Consider the following 23307-nt stretch of genomic DNA (forward strand, 5'->3'; position numbering starts at 1 on the left):
TACTGAGGATTTTGCTTGATTTTTGTTGAGTCTTTCTAAAAATTTTAAGGCGAGTTTACAATAGCGGTTCTCTATGATAGTGTTGACAGATGTGGCTGCTATCGAGTTGTCAAAATTTTCTGATGCAGTCCGTAGTCTATGGTCAATGTCGTAGATACACATCACGATATTGGAGAAAAGTTCGAAATTTTTAATTTTATGCAGTCAAAAATAGCACAGGAAGCAATATAGTAGTTTGTTTTGCTACACAAACAGCTATGGCTTTAACAGTGGACAAATTGATGAACGACGAAAGGTATAAAGTGCATTTTATTATCGCATACCTACGTGTTTGCTATTTTTTCAAGGGAAAGTTTGCAGTATAATCTGAAAAGTATTACATGTAAAATCCAATGAAATTTCGCAGTGTTCGTAGTTAGCATGTGAGGAAAATGTCGTGACGTAACTGAATAATGAAGCTAATGTGTTGTGCGAATATTATAGAGTGGTAAATTGGAGGAAATTGCAAGTGAAATGTAAATAATGTAAACTTTTGTAATGTTTACACATTCATTCTTTATCCAAGCATCACGCAGTGTTAGTGCCAGTATTGTGTTGTAACGCCTGATTTGTAACCACTGAAACACATTGCAGTGAGGATCGAAAATATTTTCATGAAAAATGTCATTTTTATTACTGTGACCATGACCTGGGTGTCATACTCTAATAATTTATATCAAGGATTGAATTAAAATGTAGTAGTAACTTGGCCAACAATACTATTATAATTAATTTACTGAATTTATTTTCTGTTTCCTATGTATTGTTTAATTTATATTTAAAATTGCTATTTACTAACAAAGACTTCATAATTGCATGCATTATAGACTAAACTTGCTGATTATAATTACAAATGAATTCATTAAGATTCAAATATAATCATATTTTTTTATAATTATTGACAATGACTTGCTTGCAATAGATATAAAAGTAAGATTACCTATTTTGTTCATTGTTATCATGAAATATTTCTTACTTGTTGTTTATCACTACATAATATGCCTATATAATGTTAGTGAAATTTCTAGAAAAATGCCATTTTTCTGCAGATTAATTTGTTTTTATGTCTGTATATCTTAGGAAACAATGAAAACAATGTCTTATTTTGTATCAGCTTCTGCCAGTGGCTTCACTCGCCTTCCCATGGGATAAAAGTATCCTATCACTCAACTCAGCTCATACCCTGTCTGTATACCAAATTTCATCAAAATCCATTCACTGGTTTTAGTGTGATTGATGGACAAACATCCAAACAAACAAACTTTCACATTTGTAATATTTGTGTGATACCATGATTGAATATTTTACAACAAACACTGCCAAACATCTGTGGATATCTTGTGGCTGATATGATAAATGATAATCAAGATGCTGTTTGGGGTTTAGTTAAAATATAAATAATTCTCTTTGTCAATAGTTTGATTATTCATGCATAGTTAGCTGTAAATGTTGTTGTCATATTGTTTTAAAAAATGAGATTTTGGGATGACTGTTAATTTAGTTGATAATCATGATAAACTAAAGTCATATTTAATAGCTTCACAAAGAACTAGGTAGAAGTATCAGGAAGGTTAATCAGGTGACATCATGGTCAAATGCCTGTCTAGTTTTAGAAAAAAAAAACAATGTTATTAGTTCATCATAGACAGGTTTTAAGGCTAACACAGGATAAACACACACCATCCTATTAAGTATAAAAAAAAACATTCTATGTTCAGCAGTGAATGTCTTGTGGTTAATATGATGATAATGATGATGACAGATTTTATTTTAATATGATAAAGTTTGTATGTATGTTTGTTTATTTATTACTCCTTCACTCAAAATCTGCTGTAGGTATTGGGATGAAAGGGGTTTGAGTAACTTTGTATGGACTTGTGGCGTCATTTTTTTTTTCAGCGGCCACCAATAATTTTCATGTTACTTTGTTCTGCTGTGTTCATTACACATATATGTTCAATTATTTTTATCCTAAGTTATATCGAAGCTGAGATATTTGAGTTTGAAGAATTTAAAAATATAGTCTATAAATACTTCAATTACCGTCCTGTGTGAAAAAAATCTTAGTTATTGTGTATATTATTAGAAGATTGATATTAGTTATTGGCTTTACTGTTTCTCGACCTCTCGTCTGTCAATGTGACGTTAGTATATGCCCGTTGGGCCCTAGGAAATAATAAAAACACAGTTTTATACCTAATTGCATTTTTTTACATGATTTTTAAAAACACATTTACATATTAACTTTCTTCGTCCATTTCGTTCTCAATGTCATGTCGAATAATGGTATCTAAAAATTGTGCCGGCTGAGTCAGATTATTTTGATATCTGCCCCATGCCATGTACCATATAATAGACATTATATGCGAACAGCAGCCTGTCAAATTATACGATCTACGACGAGTGCCGCCAACACGATTTAAGCTGCGTCGGCAATAGATACAAAATGCATCGTTAAGTACATCCATGGCGTTATACTAAATCGTAAGAATATCAGAGTCCAAAGAGCTATGCTGGGTCAGTCAATGAAATGTCAATGAAATGTCCAATGAAATGCCAAGTCGTTATAATTATCCACAAGTCCACGAGAGATTAGAAGCGTAAAAAGTAACACACAACAGTAAGGGACGAGCTGTTACTGTTACTACACACCATCGGCCCATAGATTTTGGGGGTCCGTTCGGTTCATCTACGTCACTGTATTTGAATTATTTTATTTAGCATTCCTAAAAAAATATGGCAGACACCCAAAAGAGTGCAATAACATATAATAACTTCTTCGATTTCAATGACCAATATAAAACCAAATATCTCAGTTCCGATATGGTTTAGAGAAATATGGCCATAATAGCTTTTGATCGCTGTATTCTGTTCATTCATAATATTTAAGTTTCATTACTGGCCGCTCAATTTCAAAACGACGCCAACTTTACCCAAACCCCATAGGGGTAGATTATGATCTGGAATAACATATAGGCTACTTTTTATTCCTTGGGAATGTGGGCAAAGCCACTGGGAGAAGATAGGTTTTTATAGGAATTTTTTCTAACAATTTTTTTCTTTTTGTTTTTAGATTTAGCGGTGACAGTGTCCTACATTTCCTCCTGTATCTACCGTTTGGTATATTACTATTGTCATTCAGAGTGTTCTTGGCGCTGGTACTATGGATCGCGTCAATTATATTGCCGAACAAATCGGCAGTCAGGCAAATGCTGTCTACACTTGCATGCTGGACATTTGGTATGAAACCTTTTTTTTATTTTTTTGTATTCTGTCTGTATAAAATTCTCTCATTCGAGAGGTAATTTCTCGTTACATTGCCTAAGAATTACCTATATTTGCGTTTTAAATCAATTAAAACTAAAACTTTAATATGCAAATCAGATAAATATATAATACAAATTAATCCAGTAATGTTGACCTCAATACACTAATGAACTTGGTGTGATATTGAAAATCAAAACATGATGTTGTATTTTTATTTTTTGTAAATAATGTTTTTACAAATTACAACATACAAATAGATATTAGATATTATTTATAAAGCAGATGAAAAGACCCAGAAATTTGTCTGAAGTATATTCAGTACATTCTACTCGACGACGACGACTCGACGACGGGCAGCGACGATTGCTTACCATCAGGTGATTCGGCTGCTCGTTTACCGGCTTATTCCATAAAAAATAAATTAAAATAAGTACTTGTATGTTTACAGTTCTATGGTATGAGTTAATTTTCTTTGTATTACAGGTGTTTATGTGAAACTAAAGGGTACCCGTGACCCGCGCTGTAGTGTTCTGGTGGCCAACTACGTGTCTTGTCTAGATTCTCTAGCTGCCTCCCATGTGCTTGGTACAATCAGCGTAAGTTTGCAAAATATACTTTTATTCAACTATGCATGAAGCAAGTACAAAGAGGAGATGCCATAATGTTATTGTGCACTGTGACTAAACAATGGGCCCTGCCCAAATGATATTATAAATCAAAAGGTGTAGATAGGTATTAGGTAATAAGCAAGTAAAAAGTAGTACATTAAAATATGAATAATTGGCAACATGTTTGTATTATGGGACTGTATGTTGGAAAATAATAATATAAACTTTATTGTACACCTTTTACAATTCAGACAATAAATATAAATAGCGCTAAGTGGATGGTAGGGTACAAAGGCGGCCTTATCGCTTACAGCGATCTCTTCCAGGCAACCTTTGGGTGGACGGAGATGGTGAATGTTAGTGGAGGTGGTTCTGGGTGTACTTACAACTTAAATATATGAATATACAATTACATACATACACAAATACATACATATACATACATTCATACATACATACATACAAACATACATACATACATACATACATACATACATACAAACATATATACACAAGAAATAATAATTATGTTACAAATGACAAGAAGATGTGACAGCAGAAAGAAAACGACTGCGACTGAAGGAAATAATGACGCTGTGTTACAGCTTGGAAAGATAGTGATCCTTCACGAGCACCTTAAACGAAGCGAGCGACTGTGCCTGCCTCACCAAAAGCGGTAGCGCATTCCACAGCCGCACGGCTCGAACCGTAAAAGATTGGTCAAAGGCTCTGCTTTCATGTTGAGGCATCTCAAGCTTGAGTCTCTCCGATGACCGTACTGGTCTAGAATGTGTGTCATGACAGAACCTGAAACGTTCCTTGAGGTAATGGGGGGTAGCAGGATTGAACAGTATATTGTATAGAAGAGATAAGATATGAGTATTCCGGCGAAGGCGAATCGGCAGCCACTTGAGTTTCGTGCGATATTCGGAAATGTGGTCATATTTGCGTAATCCAAATATGAACCATATACAAAAATTTTGGAGTCGCTCAAGTTTATCTAACTGCGCTTCGGTAAGATCCGGATAGCTGACATCGGCATAATCGAGAATGGGAAGGAGAAGTGATTGAGCTAGCGCAATTTTAGTAGCAGTTGGAAGAAAGTTACGAAGTCTGCACATAGACTTCGCAGATGCAAACATTTTTCGACTGACTTGTCCTAGTTGAGGTCCCCAGGAAAAGTCTTGGTCCAAAACAATACCCAAGTCCTTTACAGTATCACTGTATGGTATTGTAGTACCGTCGAAAACTATGGGTGGCATCTGTGTCCACGCGATCTTGCATCGTAAACGAGGGCTACCGACAACAATGACCTGGGTCTTCGTGGGATTCACCTTTAGGCCGTAGGCCGTACTCCATTCAGATATACGAGCCAAGTCAGTGTTGACCATCTTGACTGCTTCGGAAAATTCATCAGGAGGTGCTTGTGAGTAAATTTGCAGGTCGTCGGCATACAGGTGGTAGGAAGAGAGAAGTTCATTAGAGATAGAATTTATAAAAATTGCGAAGAGTAAAGGAGAAAGAACGCCCCCCTGCGGTACGCCAGCAGCCGTATCAGACCAGGAAGAGTATGAACCCTCAACGGCAACACGCTGCCGGCGGCCACACAGGTAACTACGAAAGAAATCAATCACAGTTGGAGATATGTTGAGAGAGCTCAGTATTCCAAGCAGTATGTCGAAATCGACGGTATTGAAGGCGTTGCTGAAATCCAGCAAGGTGAGGAGAGTTAAATTACCGTTTTCAATACCGGATCGTATGTCATCGGTGATGTGGACTAGAGCCGTAGTGGTACTATGTCCCGGACGAAACCCGGATTGGTAGGGATTAAGGAGACGGTGTTTGGTAAGGAAAGCACTAAGCTGGTTATAGATTAGACGTTCAAGGACTTTGGAAAGGAAAGGTAAAATAGAAATTGGACGGTAGTCGGAAAAGGATTCAGGGTTTGGTTTTTGGGTAGTGGTGTGATTTGCGCCTCCTTCCATGCAGAAGGAAAAACGCAACTGGATAAGGAATAGTTAAGGATATGGCAGATGACAGGAAGGATCTCGTCCAGGACAGGGAGTGTCATCTTACGGCTGACACTGTCACTCCCTACTGCATTGGAACTGATGGATACAATGCTCTTTCTAACATCACAAGCTGTGACTTGACTAAAGAAGAATGGTGAGTAGTCGGGAGAGGGAAGAGAAGAAAGATAGTGTAAAGTCTTAGACTTTATAGACCCATTAATATAGGGTGAAGAGGAGAAGTGTTTATTTAAGGATTCGATATCTAGATTGTTGGTGATAGGAGTTTGACGCTGTTTGCCAACTCCCATCGACCTTAGAAATGCCCAAACCTTGGCTGGGTTACCATTTTCTACGGACTCATGAATATGGCGGCGTTGAGCATCCCTACACATCCTGTTGCTCCGATTACGAGCTGCAATGTACTCATTACGGTTCAATGGATTCGGTTGACGTTTAAATTTGGCTTTCGCTGCTGCCTTTCTGCGAATCGCAACTCTGATCTCGTCTGTCAGCCACGGCGCTGGTACATGCTTCATTTTTACAGGTCGGATTGGGGCATGAACGTCATACAATTCATTGAGTTTTTTGCTAAACACCTTGATTTTGTCATCAATTCCCTCAGCAGCAAGGAGCTCAGACCAGTCAATGCTGCCGGCATCCTCACGAAGCCTGTCATGGTCCATGCCACCAAAATTGCGCTGAAGGAGAGTTTTAGGTTTAAATTTAGGAGGAGAGAGTTTGTAGGAAAGGAAGATAAGGTCATGGTAGGAAAAGTTGTCAGCAGAACATTGTCCGTGCTTTACAACGTGCTGGTCAGACGAGACAAGGATAAGGTCAAGAAGAGAAGGTGAACAGTTAGGAAAGTGGTGAGTGGCACTTAGTGGAAGAAGAGACAAGTTGAAGGATTGAGCGATGGATTGAAGGGAAGAGGAGCGAGAATCCTGTTTCAGGAGACAGGTGTTAAAGTCACCCATAATTATGCTATGACTGTAAGAGGGAGTTAATTTTAGAAGTAAATTTTCGAATGAGGAGAAATAATCGACGCGTAAAGAAGGACAGTAATAGACACCGAGCAATACTCTGGTATGTCGCAGAGTTAGCTCCAGGAAAAGATGTTCGCCAGCGTTCTGCGGCGGGGGCTGCGGTGACATATCAATTATTTTAAAGGAAATGTTTGCTCGAAGGTATATGGCAACACCGCCGCCGCCGCAGCTCGTACGATCATTTCTTACTAACTGGTATCCAGGTAGAGAGTAGGAAGTAGAGGGAAGACAGGGTTTTAACCAGGATTCAGAAACTAGGATTGCATGGATACTCTTACAGTCAAGATTTGCCAGCATATCGTGGTAATGAGCCGGAATACTCTGTGCGTTTATATGGACTACATTTAGATTTTTCGGTACATCGGAGAAATGTGATTCAAGTGTGTCAGAAAGTGAAGGAAAACTGGTAAAGCTGTAAAAATAGAGAGGGACGTGGTTTGTAACGTCACACGCTCCCCGTAAAGGGTTACGCATTATGTTGAAGGGAAATCCAGTTATGACATCTCGTAGGATTTGCTTCATAAATGTATGTAATACCATATTTGTTACAGTTTATAGGTTTAGGACAATCTATTTACTTTACGTTACACATATTTTTTGTCCATTATTAAATTCCGTATTTCTATACATTTAGCATAATTTCTAAACTCTATGCAATTTTTGATAATTTCCTAGTCGAAAAGTTTAGTTTTCCTTTCACGCGGGAAGTGGACATGAGTCCCCCCACTATGTAATTTCGTTATCAGCCATTCAATTGACGTGACCGGCAATTTATATTCAAGTTTAAATCAAAATGCTCAATCATTTGTTGCTTGGAGTTATCATTCAGCAATAAAATTCAATTAATGGGTCATTCAATTACATTCAACTTAATAACTGACCACATATTTGATTCAAACCAGTTTTAGTTTCATAAGTACTCAACTCTTTTATACAATGTTTGTTACTGTTGGTCATTGTATTATACGTACCATACCATTGGGTACACTGGGAATGTCACCTTTGTAAAAAAGTGCATACAAAAAAACTTTCAAAGGACAAACGCTGTCCAAATCTACCTTAGCCGAACATGATTTGACTAAAATGGCAGCATTTTATTTAAATTTTATCCTTATGCATTAAATATGTATAAGTTTGGTGTATGGAATATATGCATTTGTATACTTTTTTTGAGGAAAGAAAATACAAATAACTCCTATGTTAGGCGTGGCTTGCGCTCATGGAATTTAGATTTGTGTTTAGACTCTCTAGTAAATTTTATAATATAGGGATAAACAGCATTTTTGTGTTGTTCTCTGCAATTTTGTTCTTATCAATAGTAAAAGAATTTCTCAAATCTGTCTTTTAGTTAAGGAGCCTATGCAATGCAACAAAACAAGAAATAAAATCTATCTTCTTTATAATATTATTCTAGACTAACGACCGGCCTCAGCTTCGCATGGGTGCAATGGTGATATATTAAGCATCTATTATACATAAAAATCTTACTCTTGAATCACTTTATTTATTAAAAAAACCGCATCAAAATCTTTGCGTAGTTTTAAAGATTTAAGCATACAAAGAGACATAGGGACAGAGAAAGCAACTTTGTTTTATACTATGTAGTGATAATTATGTTTTATTACGATGCGCTTTTTACGATTTCTCTCGGTAAATATGACTAAACGATATTAAAAGTCAATGAACCACTATTTACATATGTTTATGTTTTTATTAGTGCAGATGTCCTTACACTTATATGCTGATATTCTTATATCTGTATATAATTATCATACATATGTTTTATACGCTTGTTTGTATGCCTTTCAAGTTTTTTTATAAAAGGAATTTCGAGTTGTCATTGACCTTTGGGACGTGAACAGTTAACGGTAAAATATCGCTGAATTAAAAAAAGAATTGATAAATATAATAACCCATAAATATTATTTTAATGGCGTTATAAAAATAGAAAAATGGGAGTAAATCTCTACTCTTTGATTCTTGTTATGGAGTCTATCTATAGAAACAGTTATTTTTCTTTTATATATTACTTATGATAATGGTCTGAAGGTCAATCCATGAAGCAAATACAAAGGGAAGATGTCATAACTAAATTAATTTTTAACACAATGCGTGACACTTACGGGGAGCGCGGGACGTTACAAACACACTCTATTTTCCATCTAGCGATTCCATACTACAAAAACGTTTTCAATTATCCACATTTCAGTGAGCCACTTTCTGAGCACTTATAACCTACCTTTTTACTTATAATATCATTGGGTAGTGCACAAACACATTATGGCATCTCCTCTTTGTACTCGGTTCACGGATGAAATGCATTTTGAGGGAATTAACTTCGTTCTACCTTTTGGAGTATTTCCAGTTCTGTTGAGGTAGCGCTTATTGATAGCCCGACTTTCACTTTAGTGTTTTTAATATTGTAATGTACTAAAGTTATATCTTTTTGTTTACAGCTCAGAAAATGGAAAGTACCGCCATTTTTTGCATCTACTCTGGGCATAAAGAATGCTGCACAATTTGTGAGGAAGTAAGTCTTTTTTATAGATTATATGGCCTATAAACCCTCTTTTAACACGTTCCCTGCGACACTGTTTTTCCTCGCCGCACTACAAGCGCTGCATAGATGAGGTGTTATAGGCCCTGTTCCGCACTTAACGTGTTAAAGAAGAAGTCTCATAGTCCAGCACAAAAAATATACTGAGAAATTATCGAAATTCTTTTTTGGCCGACCCTGGAATCGAACCGGGATAAGGGTATCCCCAATCGAAGACCCCTTGTCCGGCAGTCGCACTTGCGACCACTCGACCAACGAGTTTTTAGTAATTTACCACAACTATAATTATTACAACAAGAATACTTAAATATTAACACATATCTTTTACCTTTGGCATCGTCCTTATTCCTCGACATCATTGATTGTTTGACAACCATTGTAAAAATACTCCTATTGTTATCTGAAGTTGAGATGTAAAAACATCCGACTCTGATACTTCGGGTACGATAGTTGCATTTTAAACATTGTTATTATTATATTCGATTGTTTATTCTCAATAACATAATTTGTTCATATTCATACAAATGTAGTCTCTAAACATCGGAAATAAGGTTCATAATGGAGTGTCTTCTCGGGGATTTAGAAGGGCAAGACAGAAAGTCACAATATACTATCGCGAGATACCTAATAAAATGAGTTGACTGAATCAGAAATGCGAAATATGCAATTGATCCAGTTCTTTATTCGTAGTCTGTACGCTTAATACGAGCTTGTTTTGAAACTCGTACTAAGGGTACTTATTTGTACCATTATGTGATACCATGAAAGTTGTATTGAGCTTTTAAAATAAAATATTATTATGTAAGTCATCCCATTCCTTTCTGTAAAAATCCTTTATTCGATTTTTAAACTTAATAATATTAATATAAAGTCGAATATCTAATGAAACAAATCGTTGTCCTGCTACAATATTTTTACTTATGTAAAAAATACCTTTGTTCATTTTGTTTTGGAGATGGTATCGTGATTCACATTTGTTTGCCTGCTCATGTTTCCAAAATGTAATCCAAAACCGTTGTCATTAGTTCATTGAACTCGATTGATAAATGCTTCTTTGCTTGTTTACGTATCGTAAGTGATGATTGCTTACGTCAGTATTTTTTGATAGGTTTCTTATAAAAGATCCGTGAATCATTCGCCATTTTCTACATAAAAGAGAATTATTAAAAATTCTATGCAGAATTGCTGAATCAGTTTTGATTAATATTGGTGCAAAAATAGAGAGATATTAAAGGAACCCTTTTTGCTTTATAATAAGTTATAAACTTGGATATGTAGTACTTAGTACAATATTTATTTATTTCCAGATACAAGGCTTATACACTAGATTTGACAAATTAAATTTTTTCACCAATTTGCTATGAATTTATCACTTATAGGTGTATACAGCTAGTGATGAATGTCTTATTCATGCACGCAACTTTCCATATAAAAACATAGCTTAACTGAGTCCGTTTCCAGCAGTGCTAAGCCACATGTACCAATGAATATGATTGGTGGAAGCCAAACGCACCCAAGGCAACATAGTTACATATCACATCTCTGGTGGAAAAGCAACCTAAAGATTGAGTTTCTTAAAAGTCTTATTACACACTAGCTACTTCCGCGCGGTTTCACCCGCTCTGCTTGGCTCCTTTTGGCCATAGCGTGATGTTTTATAGCCTATAGCCTTCCTCGATAAATGGACTATCCATCACAAAAAGAATTACTCAAATCGGACCAGCAGTTCCAGAGATTAGCGCGTTCAAACAAACAATCAAACAAACTCTTTAGCTTTATAGTATTAGTATAGAAGTATATGATTGATGCAAGCCAAACGCATCCACAGCAACGTAGCATAGCACATTTCTGGTGGAAAAGCACCCTGAAGATTGATTTTCTTGAAAAATTTTAGTACACATGTTAATAATGGCGTTGTTTATTCCAGACAACACTTTGCCGAGAGTCCCAGTAAGCCGGTGCTGCTGCAGCCCGAGGGAGGCCCGACCAACGGCAAGGGCCTGCTCAAGTTCTCCGAGTGGCCCTTCCCGGTCGGCAACAAGGTGCAACCTGTCGCTATCAGTACGTATATATTTTTCTTGATAATATTTTTGGTTGATAAAGTTTGTACTGAAAAGGATTATAAAACGTTACATTTTGGCAACATTTGTGTGATAAATTAAGTTAATAAATAAAATAGGTATTATACATACTATATTGCCACTTTTTAATTTCTGACAGTCCTATATAAGTATATACAATATGTTTTTGGAGAGAGACATTACTAATATAAATGTGAATGTTTGTGAGTTTGTGTGTGTGTTTGTTACTCAATCTCGTCAAAATGGTTGAAAGGATCGGAATGAAATTTAGAACAGGGGTAGATTATGGTCTGGAATAACACATAGGATACTTTTTATCCTACGGGACCGCGGGCGAAGCTGCTGGCAGAAGCTAGTATATAGGGAGCGATATATGGCTCTAAATTTTGTACAGGGTCCCTGGAGTCAACTAAACAGCGTTGGAAGGGTAATTACAAACTTTAAACTCGTAGGACCAGTATGTTGCACCTTTAAGTCAAAGATAAGTTTGGTCACCTACAGGGCCCATACGAAAATTATATGTCACTTTTCCTACGTTATTAATCGGGGATTCATATATTGTAGGCGTGGAGCGCATGTTCACCAAGGTGACGGTGCACGGGTCGGGCGACAGCGTGTGTGTGTTCCCGTGGTGGGACGCGCTGTGGTTCCTGTGGTCGCCGCTGACCGTGTACACGCTGCGCCTGCTGGCGCCGCTGCCGCCGCAGCGGGACGACGCCGCGCTCGCCGTCAACGCCGCCGACGCCATCGCTGACGCTCTACAGGTATGTTTGTTAATGTCTGTCTTATCTGCGCATTTAAGGCTTTTCGAGGATATGATCATATTTAAGGGTTTTGACAAAACTGAGTAAAGAAACAACTAACAAAAACAACTATACTATCGCATGTCGATTTAGACAAGCAAATTAAATCTATTTTATATTGTCAGGTTTTATATGGCTTTATTCATCGAAAACTTGACTTCCTTGGTGTAGTGTAACCTTACTTTGCACTTTCAACTACACTTTATATTTAAAAAAAACTATAAGTAATAGACTAGTAAAATATTATATTTTACATACCATAATTAAAGCTTCTCACGTCAAATCAGTTCCACATAATTACACCTGTAACATTTTTACCAACAGATTGAAAAGACAGATTTCAAATGGGAGGAGTTGTGTCGCGGGCGGCGCCGGGCCCCGCGGCGGCGCGAGGTCCCGGCCGACGTGTCGCGCCTCGCCAGGCAGGTCAAGGAAGTCTTGCCACGCGTGCCCATCAATGACATACTCCGGGATCTCGGTAAGTTAAGGTTTATTTAGTTTTTAAACAAGTTGTTGGTTTTTGCAATCGGTAGATGGCGTTGTTGTAGTGTTAAGTCTTGTTGGATTAGCAAAGCTGTTAAAAGTTGTGTCCAATTGTTGTCAATTCAACTTGGTAAATCAATTGAATAAAAACTTGTAATTGGCAGATATTAGGGGGAAATAAAACTTGATATTCGACTAACTCGTGCATTTTCGTCGAAAATTATAGCAAACACTTAAAATAGCAGAGCAGTACCAACGACGTTCTACCTCAGATGATTTGTATTTGCAGTATAAATCAATTTTAAAATTAGGAACTAATCAACTCAATCTCTTTCCAACAGCATCAACACGTAGCGTAGACGTTACAATAACGAACTTCCTGGAGGGTGTGACTCCTTACACGCCGGAGCCCGAGCCGGCAGCGGAGCCCCAGGCCTCCACGTCGCAAGCACAGCCTCGCTACGTCATCCCCACTCCCACAGGCGTCTTCCCAAAGAGTGCGAAGGAGAGACAGCTTAGCTTCCAAGAGCGGAAGGCTCAAATGATTGCCGAAGCCAGAAAAAGATATATTGAGAAGAATGGGCTCAATGTGGCTTTGAATAACTGTTGAATGTAATTGTAAGTAGTTTGGTTGTTTATTGGGAGACTTTCAATTCATTTTAGGTGTAAATTCGCCATATTTTGGGGGAGAAATCATTTCTGTAGACGCAATCCAAGACAGTATACACAATGCCCATGGGTTAAAGTTCCAAATTATGTGAAAAAAATAGATCTCATTATTCAAAACTGTTTTGTGGGCAGCAGTTGAAAAATATGTGTAAAATCACGAAATAAACACGCTAAATCCACGTGGTATTGTAAAAAAGACTTACAGCATTAAGAAAATAAGGTCTTAAATCCAAAGAGGACGAACATACGTAGGACTTGATCCCAAATAAACAACTGAACTACATCAAAGGGTAGCAGAAAGGAAGGATAATGTTAATGAAAGGGAAACATAGGATAGTTTGTGCCTAAATAGGTTGATTAACGATAAAACTTAAATTGATCTAACTGCCCGTCTACATTACACTTATATAACTTTTTAAATCACAAACAATTAGTAAAAAATGTTACTCGATAATATATTTTTAATTAAATGTTAACGGGATAATTGTAATGTAGATGACGTATTAGTTGTGACGTCATAATTACGAGTCCTTCCAAAGTGATGACGTACTTGAAGTTTTAGTTTTATAGTGAAATGTATGGTAGATCCAATAATCATATTATTTTTAACATTTAAATATAGCTATTGACAGTTGTATGGAAATTATTTTATATTATTTTGTGGTAACATTGAAGGTTGTTCGATATTCTTTTTTTCTGGCAACATTAGCCATTTTTTTTAATAGTAAGACATTGTCTGCATATTGACGTGTGCTAGGTTTTTGATAACTTATCAACTAATGTTCCTGAAATTTTATTGCTATATTATTTTCATGCGACGTACCTAGGGCAAGTCAATGTAGTAGAATTTATATTTCCTTTGTTATTCTTATAAGTAATTAATTACATTTTGATTCGGGCTCAGTCGGAGTTGGGTCGCGGTAAAACAAGAAAAAGTAGATCGGTAATTTTTCTAATTTATTATTCGCAAACGTATTAAATTCATGACTGATATTACTTATTGAAATGTTGAATAATACTCTTTTTATTGAAGTTGGTAAATAAATTAACATTTTTTTACCTAGTCCTGTCTTGAAGAGGCTTTCGACCAGATTCTCAAACTATTTAAATACGATATTAATTTAAAAGTTAATACTATATTGTGACTTGAGAGTTTGGTAGTAAAATTATATAATTTTAATATTTATGCTCCGACTGAAGCCTTATTTAGGACGGAATTGAATATTTTGCGAAATATATAATTATATAATAGAAAAATCAAAGATTATTTTTCTTATGGTAATCGTATTAAACTTCCGTGTGTACATACTTCTTTATATATATGAATTATTATATAAATTATAAAATCACGCCTGAATGTAAGTTCAAACGTTATAGAACTGATTTTGATTGTGTTCTGTTAGAATAAAATACATTAAATAAAAACGGTTTGTTTTATTTTTCGAGTTGTTTAGTTTCCTTTACTTTGTGAAGTAAACCCGCAGGGCATAAATGCTTGTTTCATTCACTCATTAAGGAATGAACAGGAGAATTATGAGCTTGGTCCAGTCAACCATTTTGTTGGGAACGGAACAACCCAACACACAGCGCCACCGACTGTAGGACATTTATGTGTGCATGACGCCTCAACCCTTGTCGGGTGGGCTGACTTTAACAGAGTTTACAGAAGTCAAAGAGTTAACAATTATATAATTATGTATATAACAGTTATGTTATTATTGATGCTTTCCGCATACACATTACCTCCTGCTATATAAATTTTTATTTTAGTCCGAGGAACATTTCTCACCCAAAAGGGCAATCCCACAACTGCCGCGTCTCTGTGTTTGATGGCCATTTTAAGGTTGTAGTCCATAATCCTATGGTCGCTCTCTTCCGCAGCCCTTCTGATCAATTTGCTTATCGCGTCATCACAGCTGTCCGTGTAGTAGATGCAACTATGTGTGTGACGCGATATTGCAACTACTGCATGTGGTACGCTATCATGAATTTTAACCTAATGGTTTGGTACGTGATGATGGCAAGAGACCAGATGGTATGTAATTGCTGTCTTAAAAGATAGGTAGGCCGTTGGTGTGGGACGCTACGTGTGTAGACACCCTTGCGCCATCTCACCTTCTAAGTACTGCTGCATGGCTGGTGCGACTGCTTCCGCGGCAGAGGACCTCAAGCGGCGTAAATATTCAAACCTAGTTGGCAATTGAGCCGTTTGGGTTCGAAACATTTGGGCCACGGGGTCCTGGTGCCCATTATGTTTTTAAAGAGATTGCACGTAAGCTATTCGATTCTACACGACCAGAAGGCTGGCTATTTCTTCGGTCAGAAGATAAGCCATTCAACGCGGCAATGCGGCCAGTTTTCTGGGAACGTTGCCCAGTGACAGCGATGCGGACGAGTACTTCGATGCCTAACAAGATTTTTTTTCGTTATGTTACTTTTTATTTCCATTTTAGGTATTTTTATGTTGTAAGTAAAGATTAATCATATCTCTGGGTCCAAACAATGTGGGAATTTAAAACAAATCTAGCGTATACCTAAATTGTGCCGATACCTACCTATAAACTTACGCTTTTCCACATATGTTTGGTGGGTTTGACCCTGTCAATCAATGGGTGACAAGGACTTAGACTTTTTCAAGATATTTGAGGTTTTATGATATGTACCAAAATTTTCATTTATTTTCGGGGTTTAGAATTTAATGTAGAAACAATTAAAACACATGCGTATTTAAAAAAAGTACATTTATTGATTTAAAAAATACAAAATATCGACACTCGAAGTTACAGTCCCAGTCTATGCGGAGTTCTGCGCGGAGTGTTGAGCCCCGGTGTAGCTATCTCCTGCTTCACTGGTACATCTTCTTCTTTCTTCTTTCTCTCTTCTGCCATCTTCTGTTCAGCTTGCTTCATCTCTTCCTCCATACGCTGCAGATGTACGGCTGCTTCTTTACGTTTGTCGCGGTTTGATCTGGATCCGATCGCGTTTGTCGATATTTAATATTTTATGATACGAACAAAAATATACATTTTCTTTATTTTCGGGAGAGAGGATATTTATATCGGGACTTGGAATTTAATGTAGAAGCAATAAAACACATGCTTATTAAAAAAACTTTATTTATTGATTTAAAAAATACAAAACATCGACACTCGAAGTTACAGTCCCAGTCTATGCGGAGTTCTGCGCGGAGTGTTGAGTCCTGGTGTAGCAATCTCCTGCTTCACTGGTACATCTTCTTCTTTCTTCTTTCTCTCTTCTGCCATCTTCTGTTCAGCTTGCTTCATCTCTTCCTCCATGCGCTGCAGATGTACGGCTGCTTCTTTACGTTTGTCGCGGTTTGATCTGGGAATAAGAGGATAGAAATGCTTGTATGATAATTATTCTTATGAATTAGATAAGAGAGTACAGCTAACTCTACTTCTAGTTCGTCTCTAAAGACGAATTTGTTTCTGATCACCGCAATACATCACAATAATACTTTTGCCAACAAGGATTAGCGATAATGATAATATTTGCCACTTACTGTAAAACAACTTATATACATACAATACATAAAAAATACTATAAAACAAAACATCAACTCACTTCCCAGTTTCCTTGACCGAAAAGAACATAGGTCCCAGTTCAGCGAGCCACCTCCCGTCCACAGCAGTGACGCAGTGCATGTACTCCTTGGTGGTCATCATCAGCTCGTAGTAGACCACGTAGTCGGGCGAGTTGCCCAGCCCGAACAGTGCCGATGTGGGGTGCAAGTGACACGGCATACCCGTACGACAGTTCACGTACTCCCCTATACCTTTAAGACGAGCTGCTTGCTGGAAGTATGCTGTGGAGATGAAAAACGTGGTTAAAATTTATGGACCAAGAATGGAACCCTGTGGCATTCCTGACTTGTATACAGATTTATGCTACATTTGTATGAAAATGTAAATTGTTTCTACGTAATAACTTGAATTGGAAGAAAGTACAGTAGCTAAACTAATACTAGTTCTAGTCTATTGCATATTAGTAAAGTTTTATGGTTTGTTTTAACAGAGAAGGTTATCGAAAGCCTTAGACAAGTCGCAACAACACTCAACAAAAACTTTCTCAATCGAAAAAATACCCAATTCCTTCTAAGATAAGTCATATAATAAGAAATAAACCTCACAATAATATAGTTCACTTACCAGAGCAGATACATTTGCGTACAAGATCCCAGTCAGTCCCGCAGGAGACGAGTGGCAGTCTCTGTTGTTGCATGATGTCCTTCAGTTGTTGTCTCACCTCGCGTACTTTGCGCATCGCCTTACCATGCACGAAGTGCTCTGTGCACCACTGGCCCGAGTAACTGGAACAAAAATATTTTGTTAAGCACGATTTCTTGGTGTATTGATTACTTTTTTGTAGCAGCTAAATAACTCTTTGTCTGATCCACATATCGTTGTTTCGGGTCTGGGTGTCATGTGTCAGTGAAATTGTATGTTCGAAATCGCACACACGACAGAGGAGAAAATCCTAGTGTATCCAATCCTTCTGAAACGTTTAAAAAAAGGAAATCTATTACCACGACTTACTTGTTAGCCTTCCACTGGTTGTACAAATGCAGCAGTGTGAGGTGGTCAGACTCGGGCACCTGGAACTTCTCCTTCACAGAGTCAGCCTCCTCCTCGCGACCCTGGGGCCGGTAGAACACTGACGGTACTGACAGCATTGACACTGGAAGAAAGATCAAATGGATTTGAATTATGTAGTTGTATTACATACATAATATAACATATAAAAATGATAATTCCCCTCAAGCTTTGAGCAATTGTTAAAGTTTCAATGTGCCATGTAAGATGTACAAATTAAATAGAACAATAGTTTTGTTCACAGCGATATCCGTTGGTCGAATCGATCTTTACGCAGAATTATCGAAGAGAAAACCATGCAAAGTTGGCCAAGCTACTTATGTAATAACTACTGCTGATAAATCTTGTCACATTAGATGCTATTTTGTTACGCTCAATATATTTTCCTACTTTAACATATCAAAAAGAATAAACAATTACTAAGTTCCTAAGTATATAACTCACCAATAATAAGCACTTCTACACTGCATCCCATCTTGGCGCTGACAATGAGCATGTGACACTGCGGCGGGTCTAGAGGGAACTCTGCCATCTGTCGGCCGAGCGGAGTGAGGGCGCCCGTGCCGTCCAGTGCGCCCAGGATCCACAGCTGGTACATCGAGTTCAGGATCGTGTCCTAGACGTGAGAAAAAATACACATTATATATCTAGTATCTACCTATATATGTTTTAAGCCGAATGTTCAACGGCAGTTCAAATATTTTAATTTAGTCCGCATAGTTGAGTCAGTTTGGCTGTCATAGTTTGGGGTAGACAAAAAAGAAAAACAGAATCAATTTAAAAATAAGTATTGTGTATAGGGCGATTCTACATTAAGGACTTTTGCTTCGTTGAATGCGGCTCTTGAGCCTGCTGAGCTACTAGAGACCTATTACCATAGGTCTCTTTTGTGGAATCCAGACAAAGTATCATCATGGCATTTTCAGAAATTAAGCTTTGAATCGCACTTGGAGTGCGGTAACTTTGTTTTCTATTTACTGAGTCTCACAATCAGCAAAAGTTTACCTTACCTACGCACTTAAAACCATACTAACCTGTGGCGGTGGATCCATAAAATGGAAAGCAAGGAGATCTTCGACTCCCAAACTCTTCAGCAACAGTACAGTATTGGCCAGATTAGTTCTCTGTATCTCTGGCACTGTGGAGGCCAACAGTTCGTGTTGGTACTGTCTCTGGGTGTAGAGACAGAACGCCTTGCCCGGACCGGTACGGCCGGCGCGACCTGCGCGCTGGCGGGCGTTCGCTTGACTTACTGGGTAGATCTGGAAAGAATGTAGAAGTTGCAGTTATTTCTTGGGTAGTTATTTTTGAAAAAGAAATGAAAGAATCCTATTAAGGTTATAACAGATACCTAGCTTGGCTTCGGCACGGCGTTTTTTGTTTTGAAAACAATACAAAAAGGTTGCAAGCGCGCTGGCAGCGCACTTACCACCTTTTTGTATTGACGTTAAGAAATATATCATACCACATACGATTTAAAGTTCAATTTTTAATAAAATATTGCCGTGTGAATTCTTACCTGTAGGGCATCCATACCAATCCTTGGGTTGTACACCTTGAGCTTGCAGTACCCGCTGTCTATCACGTACATGATACCGTCCACCGTCAGGGACGTCTCTGTAAATATGACATTCAATTAGTAAATAGGAAATAAACTAGCATTTTCGATGCAGTTGGCATTTGTTAAACGATGCTTGAAGGAAGAAACAAAACTGCAGTTTTTTAAAGTCATGCGTAAGTATTTTTGTAATAATAATTATATTTGCGGTTAATTGTAGTGTGTAACATAGGTACTATAAAAATTGATTACACTTATTGTAAAAAAAATGTACGACAAGTGCACGAACCAAGAGTTCGTGGATAACTAATATAAATGGAATTAAAAAAAAGTCCGTGTTCATTTCCAAAGACTGTCTAACTGTTGCTGTATCACTCATAATGAGACCTCAGCTTCGGACCCGACTCCTGCGTACGGCGCGTCGCGTTCCGCAAGCGCCACAAAGAGCCATCTGACCACCACAGATGTGGCCCAGTAGGGCTGATGCCTGATCCGCAACTGCGGACTACCTAGCGGGTTTACTGGGCCTCCAGCTTGAAAAGCCAGTAGTAGGAACGGGGTGGTTTTTAGTCAGTAAGAGTCTGACACCCCTCTCGCCTCGCCCAGGGCGTGAGAAGACATTGGATGATTATCCCCCTTAAAAAAATCTTCGGATCCGGGGTTACGTTAGAAGGTAATTTTGTTTTGCTATCATGGTTTCTTCTGCCTTCCAATCCAAGGAAACTGGGTGTTCTTTTTCGAACTTCAAATCGAACACATGAAGCTCTTTAAATAATTCATTTTTTTCTGCTTTAACTATCGATTCATAAATCAATTATCGATCACTAAACCAACAAGACAGTACAACTGCCCCATATAACACAGCCATAACATTACGCCGACATTATAGTGCCGCTCACATTACCACGTTACCTGTATTTGTGGCAATAGGAGCATAATGCATCATTATATGTTGTGGCGAGACTGCGGTCGTCGTATTGTGTGTACTGATATGTTTTATTATAGCTTTATCAATGGTTGGGTAGTGAATTGTGGTTTTATTGTGCTATTAATATTATTGATAATTAATTGTAGACACGTAAAAGCGCCCTCTGTGGTGGAGCATGCATGAAGACATTAACGAATGTACACTTGGGAGCAAAAAAATTATCTTTTTAATTTTTTGATAAATATGTTTGTTTCTGATACTAGTATTTCATTAATTGGTAACACGCAAGAAAGATATTTTTATTAAACATAAAATTTTATTTTAAGCCTTTCACTGCCAACAAAAAACTGTTAAAGGCTATTCCTCCACAAGTGTCGGACAACGTTGTCCGACATGGCGTCTAATGTAGCTTTTTTTTAAAGCTATAGAGAAAAAAGGAAAATGCTAGTGCAGCTAGTAGGTCCGTTTCTTTACTACCACTAAGTATAGATGAAGCAAAATAGATTCGTGTCATTTGGAGCTTCATATTCCCTGCCGTAATATGAGCCAGCCGTAAAATTAGCTTAGTAAATGAGATACTAAAAGCTGTGGATAAATAAATAATGAAGCTACTACTTACCAGCAATATTAGTAGCGACGATGCACTTCCTCTGTCCAGGTGGGGCGCGCTGGAAGATCTTGGCCTGCAAGTCTGCGGGCAGCTGGGAGTATATGGGGAGCACGGTGAGCGGGGGCGCGCTGTCCAAGTCCGCTAGACGCTCTGTTAGTACCTGTAAAGAATAGAAAATGAAAGGTTGCTTCTCGTGCTATTTGCTACTGATTGACAAAGGAATAAAGTGAGGATGAACTGTCATGAGGTGCTTTATGGTAACAGACGAAGTAAAATACTTTTGTTGCCATGGCTCACTCTCTTCTCCACAATACGTAAGAGGCGTAAAGAACTACATATTTAATAGAGACCGGGCAGCAGCGATCTCTTATAAACTATGATCTTCAACCTACATGCCGAACTTGGCGAACATAGTAAATCTTTCTGATTAAGCCCAGTAGGCTCATGAGTCGTTGTGTCTCTTGCCCTAAGATGACCCACTGACCATGAGTCTCAATTTTTTTATGGGGCAATCCCGTCATGCCTCTCCAAAACCGCTGCAACTCCTGTAAGCCAGGATCAGATACAGTAGATAAAACAATGGTACGTCCCAGGAACATAAATGACTGTCTTGGATCCCGCAACGAAACAAATCAAAGATGTTATTAGAGGAGAAGAAAATGAGTCTCAAATTGTGAAAAACAATAATAGAAAATATATTATAGAAAAGATGTATTATGGTTTTACCTCACAAGTAACTTCAATGTCTTCTTGACCCGGCATGAAGATTAGGATGTCTCCTTCCTCCGGCTGCAGATGGATTTGGAGAGCCTGAAACGAAACATTTTTATTAAAATTGTTTGATTAGGTACCTATTGCTTAAGTAGTGGAAAGCTAACATTCCTCGGGGGATAAAACCCAGAATGCAGATGTAGATTTTGACACAATGTGTAAGACTATTAGGGACAAAATTTTTATAAAACTGTCATACCTTTTACCCCCGAAGAGGTAGGCAGAGTTGCACGTTACTTCCATGTAATAGGGGGTGAGCCTATTGCCATATACTGGACATAATTACTGAGAAAATTCTGGAAATTGAACCCGACACCTCTAGCCTGACAGTCGCACCTCCAACGAGGCATTTTCATAAAATCTACCAATTAATTGATAAATTAGGTGTTTTAACATTTTTTATACCATTTTCCTTCCAATAAAAATATGCCTCATCCTTTCCCTTTGCTTTATGTTTAAAATAGATATGTTTAAGAACTAATTATAACCATGAGTCGGTTCTATGGGAAAATATGTTCTATTTATGGAGTGAAGTTCATTGAACTCGTAAGCTTGACCCTTTTTATTTTTAGACGCATACCTATGATAAAATGTTTTGTTTGTTTATAAAACTGAATGAATAGGGTAGATGACTTATTTCAATGTCTCTCTTGTAGATTATTTTAAAACATTAGACACGTATTTTTAATTTTCTTACGCAAACAAATACTTTCGACGATATATTGATTTGAAATATCACATGACGTCACTTCTAGGTACGTTTTCTACGTAGAAATGACGTATTTGATCCCACACCTTTTCCATACACCTTTTTACTTATAATATCATTGCTGTTTTTTCAGTCACATTGCACAATCACATTATGGCATTTCCTCTTAATACTTTCAGTCGATAGTCATAGAATGATAAATAATGCAATGTATCTTAAAAAAAACAATCAAAAACGTACATTATGTAGGTATGTATAACCGTATAGATTTCACAATGACTTAGCAGCTAATACAGTTTCTACACATCACAGTACGGTGAGTAGCCGTGAAGATTTCCATATATCTCATGCATATTTAGCTGTGCGATGATGATCAGGCAATCACTATAAATCATGGTAACGTCCCGTCAGTTGATCCATTATGTGAGTGAAGATATTGAGGTATGCTGTTGTATCTTCTTGTAACGGGATTGTATAAATACAGTATGAAATGAACACATTTCTACGTATTTTATGCTTTTAAGGAGTAGGTAAACTGTAGGTACCATCTGATGGT

At 37.5% G+C, this 23307-nt stretch overlaps 2 protein-coding genes across 5 annotated transcripts in view; one reads left to right on the forward strand and one right to left on the reverse strand.

Moving 5' to 3' along the window:
* Nucleotides 1-122: 122 nt before the first annotated feature.
* On the forward strand, nucleotides 123-14987 carry LOC118272570 (lipid droplet-regulating VLDL assembly factor AUP1). The gene is made up of 8 exons (XM_035589155.2): nucleotides 123-295; nucleotides 3113-3279; nucleotides 3790-3902; nucleotides 9426-9499; nucleotides 11454-11587; nucleotides 12172-12371; nucleotides 12735-12888; nucleotides 13235-14987. The coding sequence occupies exons 1-8, from the start codon at nucleotides 258-260 to the stop codon at nucleotides 13501-13503; spliced, it is 1149 nt and encodes a 382-aa protein (XP_035445048.2). The 5' UTR covers nucleotides 123-257; the 3' UTR covers nucleotides 13504-14987.
* Nucleotides 14988-16286: 1299 nt separating this feature from the next.
* The window catches only part of LOC118272343 (pre-mRNA-splicing factor ATP-dependent RNA helicase PRP16), a 114888-nt gene continuing 107867 nt past the window's right edge, over nucleotides 16287-23307 (reverse strand). For 3 of the 4 annotated variants that reach the window (XM_050693257.1, XM_035588745.2, XM_035588748.2), the window contains 9 exons: nucleotides 21998-22081; nucleotides 21281-21431; nucleotides 19695-19792; nucleotides 19210-19437; nucleotides 18620-18791; nucleotides 18119-18260; nucleotides 17732-17892; nucleotides 17148-17388; nucleotides 16661-16904 (listed from right to left, as the gene is read on the reverse strand). In XM_050693257.1, coding sequence (XP_050549214.1) covers nucleotides 16718-16904; nucleotides 17148-17388; nucleotides 17732-17892; nucleotides 18119-18260; nucleotides 18620-18791; nucleotides 19210-19437; nucleotides 19695-19792; nucleotides 21281-21431; nucleotides 21998-22081 — 1464 coding nt within the window. In that variant the 3' untranslated portion in view covers nucleotides 16661-16717. Of the gene's footprint in view, nucleotides 16530-16660; nucleotides 16905-17147; nucleotides 17389-17731; nucleotides 17893-18118; nucleotides 18261-18619; nucleotides 18792-19209; nucleotides 19438-19694; nucleotides 19793-21280; nucleotides 21432-21997; nucleotides 22082-23307 lie in introns of those variants that run through there. The other variant, XM_050693258.1, reaches the window with a different exon arrangement.

This window comes from Spodoptera frugiperda, chromosome 4 (genome assembly GCF_023101765.2).
Source record: "Spodoptera frugiperda isolate SF20-4 chromosome 4, AGI-APGP_CSIRO_Sfru_2.0, whole genome shotgun sequence".
Classification (NCBI taxonomy): Eukaryota; Metazoa; Arthropoda; class Insecta; order Lepidoptera; family Noctuidae; genus Spodoptera; species Spodoptera frugiperda.